The sequence below is a fragment of the Dufourea novaeangliae genome, unplaced genomic scaffold, assembly GCF_001272555.1.
Source record: "Dufourea novaeangliae isolate 0120121106 unplaced genomic scaffold, ASM127255v1 scaffold22, whole genome shotgun sequence".
Taxonomy (NCBI): domain Eukaryota; kingdom Metazoa; phylum Arthropoda; class Insecta; order Hymenoptera; family Halictidae; genus Dufourea; species Dufourea novaeangliae.
The window spans coordinates 705,314-729,182 of record NW_015373898.1 but is presented as its reverse complement, the minus strand read 5'-3'; the positions used below and the strand labels follow the sequence as shown (position 1 = coordinate 729,182).

Genomic DNA, 23,869 nt, shown 5'->3' with positions numbered 1-23,869 from the left:
GGGGGTGCGATCTAAGCATTCCATTTATGTCAAAAAGTAATTGTTAAATAAATTTTGTAGAAACAAATCAGATGAAAGCTGTTAGAATATAACGAAGCATTGTTCGTTATGATTAAAAGTTATTTAATTTTATTTAGGATAAATTTCAATTTTTTAAGATTACATATTTAACCCCCCTTCCCCGCTTCGCATCCAAGATGACCCTGGAAGGTTTGATAGCCGTGGGCCACAAAAAATCTTAACTCGAGCCTGGACATATTCATCATCGCTGTAATTTACTTCTAGTTTATGTTCATGGTTCAGTCATTGTAGCATTATTGCAGTTAAACTGTCAACTAAATTGCGGATGTTTTCATATAATCTCATACTGTTTATAGGTTAATTCGTTAAAATATATATAAAACTTAAATTTATTTCTTCTATAGTAGTAGAGATTTTATCGATGTAAAATAAAACTTTATTAAACTCTATCAAACTATTTATTTTATTGTGCTTTTGAACAATTATGTGAACTTCGAGTGTATAAAATAATCTGCAGTCTACTGACGATAATAATAAAAACAATACAGATATAACTTAATACCCGACATAAGCCTGAATTTATTCGACTAATGTCACAGCCGACTCTAGTACTAGCCGTGCTGAACAACGTGGCAACACCGCTCATGGCGGATTCGGGACTCCAAGACTGCACTTCACTGCCGGCAAAACGCCTTACACTTCGATTTGCTTTGTGTGCGATCCACGCGCTAGAGTTACATTTATTTAACCAATCGAAATGAAATTTAAAACATACACTGGAATTACCTGGTCCACGTTGGAACTGACTGGTTTACTCGAAGACGAAGACTCCCGTGTCTTTTTCGAGAAATTTAAGAAACACTTCGGCTTGCATCCTTTCCATTTAACAAATCTAAACGCCGCATTAAACGAAATATTAAGTTCTAATTTAAATTCTTATGACACTGAGTACGTATACAATCTATATTAATTACTAAAAAATGATCTCTTACTCTTAATTTTCATCTTATTTTCTTTCTTTTAAATGTGTCATGGTTATGTTTACATACTTCAATTCGTCAGATAACAAATTATAAAAACGATAGTAATATTCATCCTCGTACTCTTAAGATTTGTTTTTTTTATAGATTGAAAGGATTTTTGTTGGCTTACAAGAATCCCAAATTATTGACACCACTGGGAGAAATATTTTATGATACTTGTTTCATTCATGTTGATATAGAAGCAGAATTTTATGTATTTAGACCAGAAGTAGGCTGTTTATTGAAAGGTAAACTATTATATCATCTTAAAATATGGGATTTGCTATTAATGAAAATAGATTTACTCTATCATCTTGCTTATGTTTAAAATTCTTGTTTAACTTCAGGAATGTGATTATGTTTTGCTTTTGTAACTTTTTTGTAACTAAATGTGAAACATTGAAGTCTGTATCTTTATTGTCATATCAACCAAATATTTTTATTTAGCATCCCTTTATATTTTTATAGCCTCATTTGCATCTATTTGTTTATTCGTCCTTTTCTTCATTTCTTCATGTTAGACGTCCAAAAGACAAGCTTTATTCTGTTATGTTTCTGCTCTGTATTATATTTTGTTCCCATTAAATATCGGATTCACTTCATCATCAGACCCTATAAACTCAATGATTGATACTCAGAATCTGAACTAATCAAACAATGCTAAAAGTCTTCAATAAAATTCTTTATAAACAAAATACATCATAACTGAAAATAGAAAATTTTATAGTACATTATTTAAGATACGCATTTTATATTGCAGTGCATCAAACACTTGATAATAAGTATGTAAAAAATGGGTTGCAATTAATATTCATGCCATAAGACTGAAGTTTTATAATTTACAAAAAGTAAGGTCAATTAATTCAGTTTCTGAGACTTTAGTGAGTAATTACTACTTATGTACTTATGTCTATCTGATTAAGATGATGATGATGATGATAATGATAATCATAGTAATAATAATAATAATAATAATAATAATAATAATAATAGTAATAATAATAATACACAGGAACCATCAATAAGAAAGGTTTAGACTACATTGGAGTCCTTGTACACAAAACATTTAATGTATCTATTCCAAAGCCAGATGACAAAGACAATTGGTTAGGTGAAAGTCTTGAAATAGGCCAGGAAGTAAAATTTGTAGTAACGCTTTTCGATTCCAACAGTAAATTACCATTCATTCGTGGCACTTTGAATCCAGAGTAAGTAATAAACTACTACTTATATTTTGTTAGTTCTTAAAGGGTATAGCAGGATATGGTGGTCAAAAGTACCTCTAGCCTGATTTAGACATGTAATATACCATTCTATAGCTTGTCAAGAAAAAACAGCTCGTGCCAAGTTTCAATCCTCTATCTCGACTACGAGGGTAGTAATATGAAAAATTCGGATTATCGGTTTTCCTTTATTTTCCCTGTTTAATGACGTGCAAAAATTCTGTAAAAAATCTGATAGATAGTATTTATCGGGGCGCGTGTTGCAGATTTTTTTGCGATTATTCTTGACAGGCCATCGAATGGTATATCACAAGTCCAAATCGGTCTAAGGGCACTTTGGACCCCCTTATCCTGCTATACTTTTTTTGGGTCGAATCACAAATAACTTCTGAGGAATAATTAAATTATAATCGAGAAACAATAGAAAGGAAATCTATAAATTCTATAGCAGTTGCTAAGAGATTTATATAGATGGAAAATGTGATTAAATAAGTATATGGATATTCAGTTAGTTGTAATTATAATAAAAAAAGATACAAGCAAGTGGAATATAATTTGGCTTCATTGCAGAAATTTTAGTTGATTTAAATTTAAGAAAATATAATAAGTAGAATTATAGTTAATATAAATAATGTAAAACTACTCCTATTTTAAAGTCCTCCTAGGAGATAAAAAGTATCATTGTGGTGTAGTTACGGAATGCTTTTAAACATGGATACATTATAACAATAGTAACAAATATTAAAATTATATTTATAAATTCTACAGTATCAGTAATTCTGAAATATAGATTAAATATTTTAAATAAAAAGAAGTGGAAGTTATTTATGATTGAACTTAATCTTCTAATTTATTGTAATAATTCACCCAAGTCTGGTTATCTTTTCAGCAATTATCTAGAAGGTTGCAGACTCAGTGAGCAAAAATTGAACAGAATATCGAATCAGAATAACAAAGAATGTGTAATAAATAGAATAGAAAGTAAAAGTAAGAAGAGGAAAAAACATACATTCCTTGCAATTGATTCTGAAAACAGTTCTGACGAAGATACATTTCAAATAAAGAAAGAAACTCCTACACAGAGGAAAACAAAAAAGACATTTGAGCGAGAAGAAGTGACTAAATTTAACGAAGACAAGAAGGTTAAGCAGATTAACAAAACTATACCTAACATGATTAAAGAGGAAATCATGCAAGAATATAAACCAGAGAAATCTACTTCTTCGAAGAAGAATATACAGAAGAAGCTTAGAGATCATAGTTCAGAGAGTAGTGTGGAGGAATTTAGTGATCTAAAGTCTCACAAGAGAATTTCAAAAAAGTTGTCTGTTGTCAAATCCCAAGATGAAATCAAGAATATTAAGTTAGAAGATGGAGATGTTTCAGAAATTGAAAGGAAGTGGAAGAAAAGCTTTTCAAAACGAAAGCAATTGGATGAAACTGACAGTTCAGTAGATTTAGCGGAAGATAAACATGTAAAGAGTAAGAATATTTCGAAGAGACTGAAAACGACAGATGTAGACAGCAATGAGACACTCATTAACATTAAAATGGAACCATTGAATGACCAATATATCAGTGAAGTAAATTACGAAAGGTCTCCCGAAAAGAAGAAACACAAAAAACATAAACATTCTACGAAACTGGTTCTTCCTATAAGTGATACGAATGGAAATGTTGAAAAGTCTTTTGGGAAGTGTTCAAGAAAGGACTCTGAATCTCCAGTTCAGAATATAAGGACTGATAGTTTTGAAATTACTGAAAAAGCATCAAAGAAAATTTCTGAATTAAATCCTTTCACCTGTAATTCTAATTATATGGAAAATGATGAAGATAATATGTTTAAGAAGAAACGAAAAAAGCATTCAAAGAAGCTTTCAGATGCAAGCGAGATTATAATGGATGGGTTCGAGGACATTGTAATGAAAATAGAGAAATCTAACGATTCTTATGACGACACGATAGGAAATCTTCAAAACGATGATGTGGAAGCTTCTTTACATAATATAAAAATAAAAAAGAAAGAATTTATAACGGACAGTGCGTCTGACGAAGATCCGATTGATACGTGCAATCAGAATGTTAAACAGAAGAATAGTAAATATTCTCCAAATAAACAAGTAAATGGATCAGAATGTGATTTCAGCAGAGTCAAAGTTAAAATTGAAGACTGTAGTGATAGCTAGGGCAGTGTATTTTATGCAATATGAATTGTGGTTAAGTTACTCTTTTAAACAAAAGAACTTGCGGTTGCACAAGCACAAATATTAAAAGTACAGGTTGATTCTCTCGCTAGAGGCACCAACGAGAATAGTTACCGCATTGTTTTCATTTTAAAGATAAGTACCGTGGTGGCAGTCGTCGATGACACAGAGCCTTTCATGACACGGCCTTGACCGATCGGCAGATTACAACGTCGATGTTAGCGGCTACTCTCTTTGGGACTTCTAGTGAGAGAATCACCCAGTATAAAGTGTGCTGTAGATGTATATAGTACAGAATTCTGTGTAACTACTCACGTATACACACTTTCTATTTTACTATGTGAACATTGAACTTGTATGTAATATTATGTATATTATGCAGCTTTGGTATAGAGGATGTCTCAATATAGACTAAACACCTAAATATTTCCTTCATTTTTAACGATTTCAGAAACGCTTTAAACGCAATTTGGGCGGTTTTAACGAAGGAGTGTCGTTAAATATATTTTTTGGTGATTGGAATTTTTTTTAAGGTCACCAGCCTTTTTTGTCGGAAATCATAAACTTTTTTCGAAATCATAACTTTTTGAACATTGCAGAAATAATGAAATTGTGATACAATGTTAGGATGGTATGTGAAATTACTTTCTATATTACAAATGTTTAAAGTGATGTTCATCGACGGTGCTGCACTATCTAAACTATAAGTTATCAGGAATTCAATTACTTCTGACGTGATAGGACAAGCTGTAATTATGTGATTCTTCATGCCTTCCGAAGTGGTAGGTTGCTATCAGCAAACATCTGCTTAGGTTTCTCAAAGAAATAAATCTGATGATGTTAGGTCTGGTGAACGTGCCATCCAAAGTACACCCATTACATCCAATTTATTGAGTACTTGAGTAGCTGCCCGTGAATAATGAACAGGGCAACCATCATGTTGGTACCACATAGTTTCACGAATACTTAATGATACATCTTTTATTAATTTATGTATATCATCCCATAAAAATCTTGTATATTTTTGTCTATTTAGTGTCCTGTCAATAAAATAAGGTCCAATAATTGTGTTATTTAAAATGCCACACCTAACATTTAATGTCCACGGTCTTTGCCCATTTACCCTGATAACCAGTTGTGTACAAGTTTCAAGTAAATTGCAAGCAATAAATGACAAAAGTTGCCTAAAACACTATAGTCATCTGTTTCCGCATTTGACTTAGGTTTTGCCGCAGACGAGGTATAAGAATAAACCTAACATGCAATGGAATTTTCTGTCCCATGCTTCGGGGGCGTCAGAAGCCCCCGAACCATTTCAGTATTCCATTCCTTGCTAGCGAAACCGGGGCAACAATGGCTGCGTTCAGCCGTCTCAATCGTTGCACAACTGTTGCGTGATTTCACTAGATTTTACGCTGAACGGTACCGCTCATTTGCGAACTTCTCAACATGTTCAGTGAGCGGTCGCCATGTTTTGTAGCGGAAATAAACTACGCTATCTTTGCTCAACGTGTTGTGATTCAATATGGCGGGTCCCAGTGAACCGCAAACGTAAACAACATAACGTCTATCTACGCCGACTGTGGAGTCGGCGAACATCCGTACCACCGCATACGACCACAATAGCAGTGACCCGGCGCCTCCCTCTGTGCAAGACTCACGGAAGTAGCAGCGGTAGACACCCCGAACAGGAGACCACAGGTGCGTTCAGGGGGACCGAAAGCCGTACTCCAGACTTAGCTCCAGGGGAGCCGGATATATTGGCGGGGAAGCCCTGGGGGCCCGAGGACTCTACGGAAAGGCGGCATTCTTGAAGCCGGCGGATACTCTAGGGGAGATTCGCAGCGGAGCACGCGGCGAACGAAACAGCAGAAGGGGGAAGGGGGTACCACTGAACGTTACAACTGATTGCCGAAATCCATGACAAATCATTCGGTTGCGAGCGAGCTCAAGTAAAGTAGCGTGTGTGGAAGCGTAGTGTCAGGGAATAGCGACTCAGGGTACGAGCGGAGCGAACGAGATCTTGTAACGGTAAGCCATCCATTTCCATCTAGAGTGATTCTGTAGTTTGATCGCAAAAAAAGTCGTAGCGAACAAACATTGAACGGCCTCCCAGCTTCTGTGAGAGGCGAGTAGCGGATGGGTGTATTTTCTCGGGGTTCCTCGAACTGTAGTGTATCGCTTATACCATCTAATGGAGGCGCCGTAACCAAATCAATTGTTAACTAATTGTATTTTGACGAGAGCCGAACTTCGGAAGGATTTGTTATCGAATAACTTTTTGTTAAAAGTTAAATAATTGATAGGCTATGGATTGTATGCATTGAACATACCTAGTCAGCCAAATCTGCTGTTGGTTTGTGGATGTTTTTGCAATAATAATATAGACCTGCAAAATAAAAGTATAGATTTATTAAAGTAAGTTAATCTTAATGGTCTTAACAAAAGTTCTTACGTAATACACAGAAGAGAACTCAAGAGTGAGGAAGAAACAAAACTGTATCTTGGAACATAATAAAAATAAAATATATCACTTCACCTATAGTGTAATGTTTGTTAAATAGGTTGGCGCCATTTTTTTTACCAGGTCTAATGTTTCAACAAACCTATCTCAACATCTGCAAAAACAATTTTTGTCGAATACCTGTTATAAAGTCATGGCTAGAATATGCTATAAACAACTTGCGCGTACATTGACAACATATGCATTGAATTGACAGTAACATATTGATGAAAGGTTTGGTGGAAAGCAGTGGATTGAGAAGCCGGTTGGAATAATGTAGTCGAAACGTACTGCGTTTCGTAGAACGTATAATCTTAATTCAATAATAACACGCTTTCGTAAAACATATCTACAGTAAGGAAACTCAAAGATATTGCAACAATTGCCAAAAACACGTGGCTTAGCCAAAAACAAAGGATGTGAACAATACGCATATGTTGTTCTACTGCGAACATGTGCCGGGCTAACCAAGCTTATTATATGTATACCACCGTGCAGGCGTTCGATCCGCTCGCTATGCTCGCGTACACAAAGGTCCTACGCATGTCACACGAAATTGCGTATTTCCAACACATATGCAGCAAATTGGCTTGTGCAAACCCTGTTTCAGTTTTGCCCTCAATATGATATAGGTCATGTTGCAAGACTTTCTGCCAATTTGCTTTACCATTTTGTTAGCTGGCGTTGGCTGCAAAATCCAAGTCAAATGCGGATACAGATGGCTATGGTTTTTTAGACAACTTTTGTCATTTATTGCTGGCAATTTGCTCGAAACTTGTACACAACTGGTTATCAGGATACATTATTATACCATAATTTACATAAAAGCAAATCTGACAATTTTGCACATTCATACTGTCATGTAGAATTTAAACTGTAAAATTTCATATAATGCTGAAATTATTAAACAAAAAAAACATTGCTTTAATGAGCATACAAGATTTCAAAATATATGTGTGGGAGTAGTTAATGGTTGATGTTAAGAAATATAAAAACATGTTTATTGATACATACAAATTTACCACTTTACATTACAATGATTGCCTATCCTGTGAATTTATTGGTAAAGATACGAAAATTGAATAAAAATTTTGGACAGGTCCAAGTTTAATTTTCAAATACAAACTACCTTACCAAACACTTATACATGATTTTTTACATGAAAATATTGATGTTTATATACACCTACACAAGTATAACATGATGTGCACTTTATTGTATTTCACAAAATCTCTTGTATCATAAACTAAATATGTTCTTTTAATAATAACATTCTAGTAATTGCTAAATATTAAATGTAATTATTAAACAGTGAAATAGTTATAAAAGTTCAACATAATCGATATTTATATTTTGAAAGGTATTTGCATTGATTTTTCACATGTACCCTCGCGAACAAGCTCGACTTCCGCTAGGGGAAAAGTGATGTAAGGGAAAGACCTCCTACCACTTGGTCTCGGAGTTATTGAAAATTATGCGGAATTAACATTTCTGTTTAACATTTATTTCAGTATTTGAAATAAATTTATCAAGCGATAGGATGCCCTAGTAGTAGTAGTAGTAGTACGTTTCTCCCGGGAGAGGGGAAGTGCGATTTCCCCCTCAAGGCCCAGCTGTGGCTCAAAGCGCCGGTAGCTATCACACAGCCCCCTCCACGTTAGCAGGGGGACTGCCGTGGGCATTACCCGGGGCGATTGTTTCCCCCGGTTTTCCAACCCGATCAACTTTTTTAGGCCCGGGCCACAATAGGATGCCCTAACCCCTACATTGCTTTTGTCCCCTACAGCAAGCCGAGTTTGCTCGTTGGTATACAGTGTTTTATGAGCATATTCAACCTTTTAAAAAATGACATTTTTACTTTTTGGCAATTTGGTAATCTTTACTCTGAAAAGCAGTTACCCTTATAACTTTTATCTCAATAAAACAGCTACAGTAACCAGGTAAAAAGGGCGGCAAATAAATAGTTTTACAATGCGTAGCATATTTTTTCATTACACAAGGTAAAGAAATGGTAACATTCAACGTCCACAATTCTTTCACTTCGGTACATCGACGTATTTTTGTAACGGCAATAATTTTCATGAAATATAAAAATCGCAGCTTTCAAGAATTTTTTCTACAAATAGTACTTATACATATGTATAATTATATAGTTCTTTTAAAGTATCATTTGTACTGTGGTAATTTATATTTATATACATATATCTGCATCATACACAATGTCTGTAACATATATAAAGTTACTGTTTCTTTTAGAAAGAGTAACACTTTATGTATGAAAATGTAAGAAGAGAAACAGTCAAACCAAACAGCCGGAAAGTAGATTTTTGCAAAGTAGAAATCTGAGATGTGATTTGTTTGAGAGCAAAACTACGTTCAAAAGTAAAGATTTCCCCAGCGGTAGCCATCAATTAGTGATCAATTTTGCCTTGATTATTTTTCCTTAAAAACGTATGGCTGAGAAGATACAATGTTAAGTCTCATTGGCCAATTTTGAGCTGAATGCTTATGGCGAAAAAGTGCAAAGCTGAAGACAGTAAAATATTTCTAGACATTAACAATGCGTGAATGTTATGTTTATCAAATGTCAATTGGCCAAATTAACTAAATACTTACAAACACTTACTTTTCCTGCTCATTCTTTTGTGAGTACATACAATGTCTACAGAAACCTGAGATAAAGAATAAAATAATAATAGAAAAACAATAGGCCATATTTTAATTCATTGTACTGAAGCAATAAGTCTTCAATGATCATTTCTGGACCGATTTTTCTGAACAATTTTTATATAAACGAAGTATTAAGTTGGTATGCCATATTCTACCGTTAATATTTTTTAGCAGAAAATAGGTTAATGAAAATACTGGAGAACATGAGTACTACTTAAATAAAAATTGAAGGTAAGATTTCTTTAACTGAGACAGTTCAATTTGCCCAATTGATCAGTACTAAATAATTTCTGCATCACATTGAATTCTGAAAGTATTTTGACTGTGTCCGATTTATCTTGACGTTCCATACACACTACATTTATTAATTGCTGATCAAGTCATCCTTAGAAATGAACTTAGAAATTCAGAGTTTTGCATCTTCTACCAAAGGAACTGTGAGAATGTTAGGAATCAAAAGTTTAGACACCACTTTATATTGTTTTTAAGAATCAGAAGAATAAAGGTTTTTCGGGAACAATTCATGGAGCAAATATTGCAGTGCAATTGTATGGATCCCTGAAGTCAGGAACAGGTTCTTTTCTTTTTTTGTACTAATTTAACAATTCCCTTTTATCTATTCCACGAATGCATAAGCTATGAATCAATCCAAAGGTCACGTGCCATAGATTTCTAATGAATAATCTTTTAGCAACTCCCTCTCTCTTTCATTGTTTTAAACCATGTATGATTACATGGAGTGATTACTGCAGGCGTCAGTTCAAAGATTAGTTGATGAGTGTTTCCTATAGTCACTTTGTAAATTTTTAACCGACGAATCACAAGTTCATTTCTAAGGCTGACAGGATCCTATTGTACTCGGCATTGCCCTCGTTATCACAAAATACCCTAATATACTAGCATCTTGTCATTAAACAATTCATCACAGCGTATGCTGATGGTATCGATCGTGTTCTATTCGCTAGGTTTGACAATAAGGTCATGTTGTCCGGTAGTCGATATCATCTTAACACTAGAATTACCAAGCAAGTCAAAATGACTTGTCAATACACTCTTACAATGACGATTAAAATGTTATGACAATACATTTTCTCAGATCTTTTGCACCTTTTATTACGATATGAAAGTGAAGAAATTAGTCAATTTCTAAATTTCTAAATTTTTAAAAGTTTTTCAAGCATTTTCGCGAAATGTGCCATCCGCGGCGTGAGAAACATTGTGTCGAACGTGGGTCCTTATAATTTATATATATAATTAGGTACGCCTAGCGTCGTATCATGAATTCTATGAGATACAATATTTACACGCAATGTTAAGGGCGCAGACTCCTTCGAGGTCAACTCCGAATCGATCGTAGTGCCGATGTAAACAAACGGGCTTTAGCGAAAACACATAATCGGTAACTGGGACTGACTGGGACAGCTTGACGATGCGACATGTAACGGCAGTACCACAAATAAATTTTGTTTCTCTTCCCATTACGTTGGGTTTGAGTATTTTGTTACGCGAAGGTATTGTTACCGGAACGTATCGAGAGTTTTGTTACGCTGTTGCCACTTGTCCCCCATTTCAATTCTGCCCATCAGGAGAACGATGGAGCACGGCTCCAGGCGAGATTTCGCTTCTCACAAAACATAGAAAAAGAACAGCGCGAGCGAAAGAGATTTGAGAATGAAACAATATCTAGATAGCACATGACGCCTTCAAGATGCCCATTTTACAGCTATTTTAGGTCTAAGGCGCCTTTAAGCCGTCTTCAAGGCGTCATTGAGTGTCATGTGCCATCTGAGTATATAGTAATATGTGTAATGATAAACCTTTTTATTTCGTACTTGCTATAGCGCTTATTTTTTTTTTAATCAATGAAATTACTTGAAATGGTATTCCGAAGAAACAATTTGTAAAAATGGCCGCACATATCCGGGTATTCCATATACAAAAAAACATGGAATACTATACAAATATGCTGTTTAAAATGATATTTATTTATCATTTATTGACCCAATTGATACAGGTGTAATATGCTTACACATATATTTCATAAAAAAGACGCAAAAAGAATATTGAATAAATAAATGTATTCTACGAGAATTTATTCGCCGAATAAAGATACTGTTACGCTACATTTTCAATTGTTGTATTCGTTGGCTTTCATTTCGAATTAGAAATATAGATAAAAGTTACAAATAGGAGATAATCGACCATTTTTTAATGGCATTAAGCATGTAATAATACTAGTAATAATAATGATGATGATGATGATAACATAATAGTGTCCATATTATGTGACACAAACAATACTTCAGTATCACTTGCTAATTTTCATCCAAACTTCCCCTTAATTCAAAAAGAATATTTTCGTAATCAAGTTCATCGAAGTGTTTGACTCTACACGTTTTTAAACGAAATTCTATTTCGTACCAATTTTCGTTAATCATACATTGCTTCCAAACCTGCATAAACAGTATACATTGTTTTTAAATCCGCGGAAAAGTAAAATTAATGAAACGAAAGGAAACAGATATAATACCACATGAATGTACACATTAACGCTTGAAAGTTTGGGATCACATATTGCACAGGAAGTGAAGTTGAGTTTTTTAACGGAAAAAATATGAATGGTTATGTGATCTCCCCTCCTCCACAAGTAAGATATGCTATTGCTATTATATTCTGTCGGGTCAGTGCTAGTAAATTAAGTGTCAATAATGTTGTGTGATTTTGAATAAAAAGCAGAATGTTTATTAAAAGACTTTTTTCAGTGTTGTAGTCTTTAGTATTTTATTAGCCAGAATTGTATGGAACTGAGATAAATCAATTGGAATTGAGTAAAATACAAGGACAATGTGTATATGTATACTTTTACGCACTTTTTTACAACTACGTCATTCAAAAGCATTCTAATGGTCGTCCAGCTTTTGTCAATATGCTTTAAATATTCTCATTCCAATAAAAAATAGTAAAGTATTATTTGTAATAGATTATACAATTACAGATAAATGGTATTACTAGAAACATAAAATGCTAGATTACACTATATTTTATTCGTGCAGAAAGTATAGTAAATAATATCTACCCTTTGAGCGGTAGTATGTCTTGAAAAAAGAAATGATCTAAATTAAAAGAGTGGCTCTAACGCCAAGCGTAACAAGTGGAAACAATGTATCACAGTAATTAGCGTTTACATTTAAATCTGCATAAGAATCACTTCTGCCGTTGACACTGTCTGAAATTGCCATCTTCAATATCAATGATTTCCGAGATACATACATATTTATGAGGGTCAGGCTTCAATCAGTCCACTATACGTATTATTTTTACCGCAAACGAAACTAAGCTGGAGTAGATAGATTACAATGAAGTAGAAATTGAGGTAGGCGATCCGCTGTTATCATGCGGAGGTCTTGAACGAGAATTCAAAATACAGGAAAATCACATAAAATCAAGAGCAGGCAAATTTTATGTGGACCAGTAAACCTTTAGTGATCGCTAGATAAAAAATACGTTTGATTCCGAAGACTGTCTACAGATGAGTCATCTTCGGCGAGACGTTCATTTGAACTATTTCTGCTTAATATCGTTTGTCACAGAAACTATAGGTCTTTAAAAAGACAGCAAAACTGTCCTCTGCATAGCACCATCTCAGCACCAAGCGCACAACCGATGAGAATCGAAACGCTCACAAAAGTGTTCACAGAACGTGAATGATCAAAACAGGCGGTTGAGTGATCAAACACTGAAAAACGACAGTCTATCAATTAGCCCTAGCTCGATACTGTTTATGTACACGACTCTAGTTCCCCATGTAGGACGTGAGGTACACTTCAGGGTCAGAAGTTCATGGTTCACGCCGAGATGGTAATGTACTATGGAAGCGGCCAGGGCAAACCGGAAAAGTCCACGGGACCACCCAAGCCTGCGTCTGCCTCCAGGAGGCTCATTATCACTGCCATCGCTGCCTCGTCGTTACCATCGGACGACACAGGATTCGGCGATTCATTGATGGTCGGGCCACCAATTATCTCCATCATGTCTTCATCCGGTGAGGTTCCTACAACGAGGTGGATGTTATGTTATGCGCGACAGTCGTCAATGTTCTATTGTGATGTAGCTTCGCTACTGTCCATGAGTATATTCAGACACTTATGGTTCTTGAAAAGATGTGATTTACAGCGAATGTAAGCGTATGATTATACAGACACTTACAGTTTCTCAATAAGAGGTGAATTGCAACGGCTGACGAATGTGTCCAGATGCAGTCAAGCGTGTTGAGCAATATAAATACGTATTCCAATAACAGCAAAGATAAAGGCGAGTTAAATTATTGGGCCTAATGTACGTGAATATATCTTTGAGATCGATGAACGTCAATCCCACGACTGGATCCCGTGTAAATAAAATGGCGTAGCGTAGGTGGTAGACCTATGATTCCCAAACTTATTTTGTCGCGGAACATTCATACGATTTTTCAAAAGTCGCAGAATCCACACTTATATTTTATGGACAACCCCGTTACTTTTATAATATATTAAAGGAAATAAAACCTGTTTTAAAGGAAGAACTTATTCATATAAAGAAACGTATATAATAAGTGTAACATTAAAATGTAAAACAATTCTGTGTTTAATTGATATAAATTTGTAATTATGAAAAAAATTAATAGAATATGAATAGAAAATGAATAAAAAAGTAATACAAGATTAATGCGAAGAAATGTTGCTTCTCGAATCACAGTTTTGGTTTAATATTCCAAGTCCAAAATTGGGTTTAATATTGGATTCGCATAAGACTTTAAAAACACGCGATTGCAATGGCCGAGATTTAATAAAATTGATAATCAACACTGCTGCATCTAAAACCGATTTTAACGCAACTGAAGTATTTTTGGTTACTAATGCATATCTGCGAAGAATGCAATGATTAATGTCGCAGTTTTTTGTTTGCAACATTTGTAATTCGTGTTTCAACGCCAGCCTATTTACCTATTATCGCTTTTGTAACATCGCTGTATACATAATGCAGTACACTTCTCCCAGCTTATATCATGCGTTTTCACAAAATTACCAATACAATAAATATGTTATTTCCTGTGGCATGTAATTCCACACTTTTACATAAAAAAAGTTCTGTTGAACATTAAAGAAATTAATACGAAAAAAGTTTCTCGTAAATTGCCTTCTTTTCTAACAAATAATTTTGGCTCAATGTCATTCTGTGCAAGGTAATGAAACCCCATGAGTAAGGTATCATTATTTAGAGAATCGATAGAGAAGTGTAACGACAGTGGTTTGTGGTTAGACTAGTAGTTTTGTGCAGAAACTTCAGAAAATTTGAAAAAATATTTTTTTCTTTAACTGTCTCTAACCAACACACAATCGGTATTTTGCTTTGAAAATAAAAATAAAAACAATGCACACACAGATCATAACCCCCAGACATACATTTTCATTATAATTCCTTATAGGAAATTTAAACTTTTTTTTTATTAACAGGAATTAACTTGATTTACTTTCTACTAATTGTAAGTGTGGAAATCGCAGGAAAGTAAATCTTTTATGTATTAAACACAAACCAACCTAACCTAACTTCTATCACCTCGCACAGAATGAAATCTAACAGTAATTTTAAACATTTGGAAAACGTTTCTTACACGTCTTTTAAGACATTACCCTAACGTTTTTGTAAATCTTTAAACATTCCCAAAGCGTACAGAGAATGTTGCTTTTACACAATCAGAAAACGTTCTGAGAATGTTGACAGAGGATGTCCTCAGGACGTTCCACTTTGTAAATAGGATCTTCTTAGAATATTTAAGGATCTTAAGGAGGACCTAACGGGGACATATGGACCTTTTCAGGACATCCTCCGAATGTACAGAACGTCCGAAACGTACATCCTCCGGACGAACAAAAGACGTTTTTGTGTTCTTTGGGACGCGGCCATTACACTCCTGCCTCAGCACATCAGTGCGTGATAATGTTTAATGTTTTTTAGGCATTCTTCGACATTAATCACGGAATTGTAAGGAATTTCTGTTGATCACTGTTAGTTTTAAACAATTTCGATGTTTAGTGCATGAATATGTTTGACTTGTAAATGTGAAGCCACTAAGAAATAAATGTATATGTTAATTACCTTACAAGCTTTTTCATATTATGAGTTTACAAGATGTAGAACATTTTCCCAAATATGGCAGCATTTGAAACTCATTAAACAATATTTGGAGGTAACGCGAAGTCTAATTAAACATAATTTAAGCATCTTTTTTTAATAGTGATTGTTCATTACTTACATACCTTTCATATTTGGGAAAGTGTTCTAAATCTTGTAAAATCATAATATTAAAAAGCTAGCGATTTGAAATTCATAATTATACTGCGGAAGTTTATGCATATTCAGAATTTCCGACACCAATATCTAAAAAATCAAATGAAGCAGAATGTTGAGTTCTGTACTGGAAGCTATACTACGTTAATAATAATATATAAACAATATTAAAATTTGTTAAAGCCTATTTTATTGTATTGTCCAAGTTAATAAATGCTATAAATACATAAACATCCGCAGTCTACCAATAATATTTGCCCCACCCGATTGCGATGGCTTCATAATTGTTACTACATACCCCAAAAAACAAAATTGCATCTATGGGTCAATTGGCATTTACTGGAAACAGGCTATGAAATAAACTGGTTCACATTATATTCGTTTTAATTATTCAATTTATTTCAAACCATTCGAAGGGCGCGTCTTTATATACTCGAGGAAACTTCCAAAATGGCAAGGGACCCGACGCGATCAGAAATAACTGCGTCACGCATTCACAGAGGCGACCGGTCCCGCTCGTAACGAAACAACGTATCGTTAGGAATACAGGTGAATCTTCTCAAGCATTGAAGGAATAAATATACAGCATTTATGCCAAAATGTATGTAATTTTACGAAACCAAAACTCATGAAATGTTCGTGGCGTAGAAAAAACTTACCTTTATCATGTCTTTAAATTAATTATCATGCGCAAACATGCGAAATATTCGAACAAAATTAAAATGATATTACATAATATGTATTATGTCAGCATCTTCTTCCATTACCTAATTTTTCCTAATAAAACAAAATTCCTAATAAAGAACAAAAGCAAAATGGCCTCTCCGAGAGAGGATTCATAGCCTGACATTCTATGTACCACCTACGCTACACCGTTTTAATTACAAGAAACGCAGTCGTAAGGTTAACCATTATCCATGAAAGTTATCGCATTTTTAACAATTTATTTCTCGAAAACGAGGAAGAGGCGTTGCTTACTCATTTCACAGCTGGTTCCAGGTGATCGAAAAGCTTGGGATGCATTTCGTAGGTTACCCTCGTTGGATTTAAAGTTTCGTTATTAGAAAGTGGTTCTCTAGATGTTAAAAAAAAACACCTTGCATTTAATACCACATAACCGATTGTTAGTTAAGAAGAAGTACGAAAGCGTCCGGAATAGTGGTTTTTCAGGAATCTTTAAGAAAGTGTTCTACCGTAATGAATTCAGGAATACCCAAGAACCGCTAATTACTCTGGTTTAGTTTAAATTAAGCGTAACAATAATTTCTTGGAAACTAACCTGGAATTCCAGCCGCCTGACAACTTGTGAAACCATGAAACAATATGTATATGTACATATCTCAGTTCCTCTACATATATATGTAAATGTAAGCAACATTGGTTAATATCAATTATGTATATTCATCAAGCGCCAAAATGCTTATGGACAGTAGCCTATTGAAAGACTATCTAAAACGACAGTGCTCTACCAAACGAGAAAATTGTGTTACGGGGCTTGATTGCTAGATGTTCGAACCTTTCGGGAATAAATCCATCATCCATTATGGTCATGGCCATCTTTGGCCGTCTTCCGTCATTTGATATCAAAAAGAGAATGTTTGTACATGGTATGGTAGCTATTCCAGAGATCAGAACGAACTTCCTTCGCCCTTCCTCGCCCAGAGAAAACACCAGTAGCTCGTTTTTGGTCGAGCTTACAGACAAAGCTGTCCCTGGTCAAGTTTTCTTTGAGCGAGCTAATCGTTTTTTGGTAAATCTGGCGATCGCACTACACACCAAGAAACGACTCCTTAGAGACAGTAATAGCTATGACCTTGGTCGTTCGCGATGCTGTTCAGCTGGAGGTTGCTTGCTATGTGGTTGTACGTTGGGGTTGGATTGCTACTGCTGTTGCTGTTTCCTCTCGTCACCTGCACCACGTCCTGGACTCTCTCGGGCGACGCCGTTGTGGTGATTTGTGACTTGACACAGAAAAAAGCAATGTTAGTGAAAACTAATCCCATGACACTGAATTTGTTGTTTACAATCTGCATTAGGATGCAGATTTTAAGTTCTTGCAGCTATTGCAACGAGAAAGAATGGAACAGAAAATTTAACAACGTTTGGCAAACATTTCGTTTTCTTCTTTGCTTAGAGAAATCATTCAGTGAGGCACTGACATTAAAATTATTGTTTAAACTTCGAACATTTATAATATAAATTGTTATAATTAAACTGTTGATTTTCTCTACTTGTGATAGCTGCAACGAAATAGAACATAATGTATGTAATAAGACATTTACGCGAGCTACACAGACATAAACATCTCTGATTACAAAATTTTAAGGTTAAGAAGATGATTTAAAAATTTTCATAGACATCAGCAATTTATGTAGTTACAGGTATCTGCAAAAGTCAGCCCTGCACACTGCACATATTCAGACTTTTTTCATTCAAAAACATTGTAACATTAAAATTAAGCTTATTGCAGGAAATTCTCTTTTATAAAGAACAATTCAGACACGGAAAGGATGGGATTTTTCAGTGCGGAAATAGCTACCTCGGTGTTTATCAAAGCAGCTTCTGGTCCTGGTCCAGGACTGCTACCAGAAGAAGAATCTTCACCGCGTCTTTGGAGATCCAGAACTTCTTCCGCTATTTGTCGCCCGATTTTACTTACCTCTATGTGGCTTGAGATCAATCTTTCTAATCCACCATTACCTAAAGAACGATAAAATTGTAAATAATATTCGCAGACGGGAGATTTTACACATTTATCGAAACCAGAGTAAAACTGAAGCTTTATTAATAATGAAAAAAATGGATTTCATTTATGCATTTGTAGAATGTGGCAAATGAAATTTATATTTCTTACTTAATTTAACGAGACATTTAACCTTTTTGGTACGGAGCACAAGTACAGGGTGTAACAAAAATGTTGTCCGACCCGGAAATGGGGAACTCGGGGGGTGAATTGGAACAAGTTTTTCCTTAGCAACAATGTAATCTGAGGCTTCGTTACTGAGATATTAACGAAAAACCCCGACCAATCAGAGCGCGAGTTTGCTAGCCAAATTCCCGCGGTAACGCTGCCTACCAGTCGCAGCGCGTAGCCACCGTTAGCGCGGGAACTCGGCTGGCAAACTCGCGCTCTGATTCGTTGGGGTTTTTCGTTAATATCTCGGTAACGAAGCCTCAAATTACATTGTTGCTAAGGAAAAAGTTGTTCCAATTCACCCCCTGAGTGCCCCATTTTCGGGTCGGACAACATTTTTGTTACACCCTGTATATGTATAAGTGATCCATAGAATGCTCGCTGTGGCCTGTGGTCGAAGAACGGGTCTAGAAGTCGTCTTCGAAATACTGTTTATATGATGCTTTTGTTTTTAGTAAATATGTAGTCTACATAGAAATATTTTTTTTATTAAATTTTACAAAATGATAATTATGAAGGCGTGACAAATGCGGTTGCTGAAAAAAGCGTAAATGCCAGTCGTAGCAGGCACAGTAATGGATCGACTTCTTGGCAGTCACGAACACGTTATGCTTTGGTGTTGCCGTACCGAAAAAGTTAATATGTATAGATTGTAAAAATCTTCGTTTGCTCAATAATTAAAGATTAAGTTCACAACTGAATATTTGTCTAAAGATCCATAATCTACGATTCAATAAAGTTTATTCTTTGTTTTAACATTTTAGAATACTTAACAGAAGAAATAAGATTCTTCTTGATTTTCATTCCTGAAAGAATGTACATCAACATAAATATTTATAGTGGACGATTTTCTAAAGTCTTTTCTTTATGTAAATATTTTACTATCTTTAATAGAAAGAATAAGTTTGTTCTATGTAGATTCTTATTTCTAAAGTATTCAAATCTGCATAAACATAAAATGAAATATCGTAATTACAATGTGAAGTTGTTGGAAATTAATAGTCGAACCATATAATTTGATTAATGGAGAGAAACAGCAGAGATGTTAATTTTGCATTGAAAATTTACTTACTTTGCGTGAAATAGTCGTAGTTTGCCTGAACACTCGAGTCTTCGGACCTACTTCCGCTGTTTGTGGTCGAACGAGAATCATAGCTGCGCAAATATAAATTCCATATCATTTCTTACTATCAATTTTCTGTTAACAAAGTATTGACGATACTCACGAAGTTACAGAATTCTTTGCTATTAGGTATTCGATGTCTTTGGTCCATGGATTCCGGAAAGATTTCCATTCGGATTGAAGCTTCACGAAGCTAGCACCTTTTGTCCTAAACTTGTATATCTAAACAAATATATTATATTTAATGATTTGATCTGGTGAATATTGAAATCTTTAAAGAAGTATATTGAAGACATAAGGGTCAACATAAAAATTAAAACAGGTGTACCGATTTAATTTACATTCCATTAATTACACTGTTCAACACGAAAAAATTCTTGAATTTTCAATACGCGTTTCTCATAAATCTTTATGAGCTGAATACACGTCTGCAAACCGTTTTTTTTAGCACGTCTGGTTCTTGAAAAAATTGATCATTTTCAACTTTGGAGCTGTGTTGTGCTTTTACAATAATAGTTATTCAGTTTCTCTTGACGTGAACTAATTCTCTGGGCTCTTTCGAACAATATAATATAAATTCTTATTATATTATAGACTTGTAAATATGTTTAAAGAATGTTCAAAGTTAAAAAGATACCGAAAATGCAACAATTTTTGCTGATATTCCTCAATTTATTTAAAAAACTACGGGTCTAGGACAAATTTTAACCATAGCACGCGATAGAGCAGACCTGTCTTCTGTGGAAGGTTTCAAGAAAAGTTGCAAAATCTGTTTTGTCTTAAACAGAGAAACGAAATAGTTCAGCAAAACATGCGGCGGCAAACTGGTACTCAATGACGGCAGGTACAATAAGTGGCAGGTAAGGCGACCGCTGTCATTGAGTTCCACTGTTACCGCCACGTGTTTAGCTGAACTATTTCCCTTCTCTATTTAAAACAAAACAGATTTTGCAATTTTCTTTGACACCTTCCTCAGAAGACAGGTCTGCTTTATCGCGTGCTATGGTTAAAATTTGTCCTAGACCCGTAGTTTTTTAAATAAATTAAAGAATATCAGCAAAAATTGTATTGTTCGAAAGAGCCCAGAGAATTAGTTCACGTCAAGAGAAACTGAATAACTGTTACTGTAAAAGCACAACACAGCTCCAAAGTTGAAAATATTCCTTTTTAAAACGAAACTGATTTTTTCAAAATCCAGACGTGCTAAAAAAAAACAGTTTGCAGATTCGTATTCAGCTCATAAAGATCTAGTATAAACGCCTATCGGATATTACAAAAACGAGAAAAAGTTACAATTTGTTGAAGAAGGTAATTTTTGTAAGTATAGTAGATTAACTATAATGCCATTTTCGGGACTGTAGGAGAGTAAAACGGCAATGAGTTTAGAGCCCCCTCCATGCTAAGTTCTGTCGCCATGGCCTCAGCCTCAGCGCCTGCGCAACAGCTGGATCGTGCTGGTGCGCCGGCGTACGCAACATGGTGAGAGAGCGAATGTGTGTGAGCGAAAGTACGTGTAAAGGGGAAGTGAGTCATGCGGCAATGTGTTCAGTGGCATTAAAGTTAGAGTCTACTGTATTGTAATTTAATGCGCGAACTTTCAGAAATGTTCACAGAATTGGCACTGATGGAATGTGTACGAGGGAGAGAGGGTAAATGGGGCAGGGAGGGGCAGGAGGAGGAAGGGGTGAAATGGGGAGAGAGAGAAGGCGAGAGGGTCAGAGGGAGAATTACACTGCGATTGGTTGAATTTTGAATGTTGTCAGAGACGGTAAGACTATTCACAAAATTCTAACTAATTCACTTTTTTTTTTATTCGATGAACATATGTATATTTGATATCTAGATTTTCAGTCTATTGGTTACTTCCTTAGAAGATTCGCAAGATGAATAGTATACATATATGCTAGTAGTTGCTATACTAGTTGCCAGCATCTGCAGTGCAAAAGGAACGACAGTTTCAAAGAGATTTCATTATCATTACAAAGTAATTGAGACTTACCTGCGTGGTGACGCATTCTGAGGCCTGAAGAGCAGCTTTATGAGATTCCGCGAGATGTGGAATATCGTCATGGTGATAGTATTCGTACATGCTAGTACTGAGGAGCTCTTGCGGTAGGAAACCTAACACTAACGTTGCCCTATAAACAGTTGTTTTTAAACAATAACAGTACTGAATGCAACAATGATAGTTCATGACAAGGATAATAATTTTATGTTTTTGAGAAAGTTTTTCTTTTCTCAATAATAATAATCGGACTCCGGATTTTATGCATTGATGGTACGTACAACTATGTAAAGCAAACTGAGAAAAGGAATTTGATCAACTTTTTTTTATTTGGCAACTTCCATAATTCATGAAATCAATTTCTTGAGTATTGGATGTTTCAAAAGTAACGTCTAAAAATTGCATATTGCATAAACTTCTGCAGTCTAATAATTAATAAATACTTTATAACTATCCACTAATAGAACTGACAAAAATAGTATAGACTAGCATTAGTTACCGCACATTGAATGCGTGATTTGAAAGTAAAGTTCGCTAAAAAACCGTTGTTCTCGGAATGAGAATTTTTAGATTTCAGTATACGGAAGAAGTGGACAAGAAAAATATTTCAATGTTTCTTATAAGTAGTACGTTGGGTTAAATACATTTTTAGAATTAGCAATAATTTCAGAATAATGAAGATGATCTTTTCATTTTTTTTCATGCAAAGCTATATTTGTTTACATTACACGAAAGTTCACTGTGCAAGACTTGCTCAGCAATATGGGGCACAATAATAATGCAAACACCTTGTATGTATACGTAATTTCACTTATACCACGAATCAAAATGATGCGGCCTTGACAGCCGCGTCACTATTGGTGTATTCGATATCCGAGACACTTAATTATAAATTTTCTCACAATTACAGAAGAGTGAAAGTTATTAATGACTGAACCTGATGATGATGATGACAATACCGATAATATACTGGTAATAATATTGTAGTAATAATAACAATATCTTTCCATTACAATTACATGCAAAAACGATTAAGTATATACACATCATATGTCGTAACAAATTGATGAGAACTACAAGTTTTGAGATTTGACTGTGGCGTAATGAGGGAGATGCAGTATTTTCTTAGTTTTTTGGGGCAATGTATATTAACCTTTGATCAACGAAAAGAAATTTTCCATCCATTGCGTGCCGTGAAACAAATTTAATAGGTCTCAATCGTGGCTTCTTCGGTAGAGTTGTAGGTATCGTGGACTGCAACCGGCCAACTGCCACCAAACACGACAAATTGCAGGCATCTCCATCGCCGTCACCTTCTGGTTCCTCCAACTCAATTTTCGCAGGTGCCCAAGATTTTAGATAACCGGTGCACTGGATTACACAGTACTTCCAATCTGGAAAAAATACGGACTTCATACTGTTCCACTTTAATTGGATTTCATTTGCTTTGAAATCCCCCTGAATTGGAAAGATTCTGACCATGAAAATCGTGAATTTCTACAAACTCGTCTGTACACACTTACATAAAAAAAATTTACACTTCTGTACATTATGTCTGGGATTTGGCTTAACTCTTACAAGGAGAGTATCCCAATGCTTTTGCCGGAATCCGAATGCTTTGGTTTTCAGATAGCTTTAGAGGACCGAAAAATAAGAAATACGTATTTTTTTTATCGGCCCGTTTTCATACATAGGGGGTCAAACCATCCCTCAAAGTTTCGACCTGGAAGTAGTATCTCGAAATCCAGAGGAGATACACGAAAACTTTGAATGGGCGAGTTTCCTGGTTTTTTTAGTTGCAATAATATGATGCTAACAAATTGTCAAAAATACAATTTGTTTATAACAAAAAACTTT

At 35.0% G+C, this 23,869-nt stretch overlaps 2 protein-coding genes across 2 annotated transcripts in view; one reads left to right on the top strand and one right to left on the bottom strand.

Annotated features, from left to right (window-relative positions):
- The first annotated feature begins 581 nt into the window (after window positions 1–581).
- Window positions 582–4,452, top strand: LOC107193392 (DNA-directed RNA polymerase I subunit RPA43). The gene is made up of 4 exons (XM_015582832.1): window positions 582–969; window positions 1,149–1,291; window positions 2,056–2,251; window positions 3,156–4,452. The coding sequence occupies exons 1-4, from the start codon at window positions 779–781 to the stop codon at window positions 4,450–4,452; spliced, it is 1,827 nt and encodes a 608-aa protein (XP_015438318.1). The 5' UTR covers window positions 582–778.
- A 9,057-nt stretch (window positions 4,453–13,509) lies between these two features.
- Window positions 13,510–23,869, bottom strand: part of LOC107193407 (aryl hydrocarbon receptor nuclear translocator-like protein 1) — a 51,661-nt gene continuing 41,301 nt past the window's right edge. Inside the window, 7 exon segments of the mRNA XM_015582848.1 lie at window positions 13,510–13,694; window positions 17,784–17,931; window positions 18,510–18,670; window positions 19,957–20,039; window positions 20,111–20,229; window positions 22,007–22,145; window positions 23,166–23,406. Coding sequence (XP_015438334.1) covers window positions 13,510–13,694; window positions 17,784–17,931; window positions 18,510–18,670; window positions 19,957–20,039; window positions 20,111–20,229; window positions 22,007–22,145; window positions 23,166–23,406 — 1,076 coding nt within the window.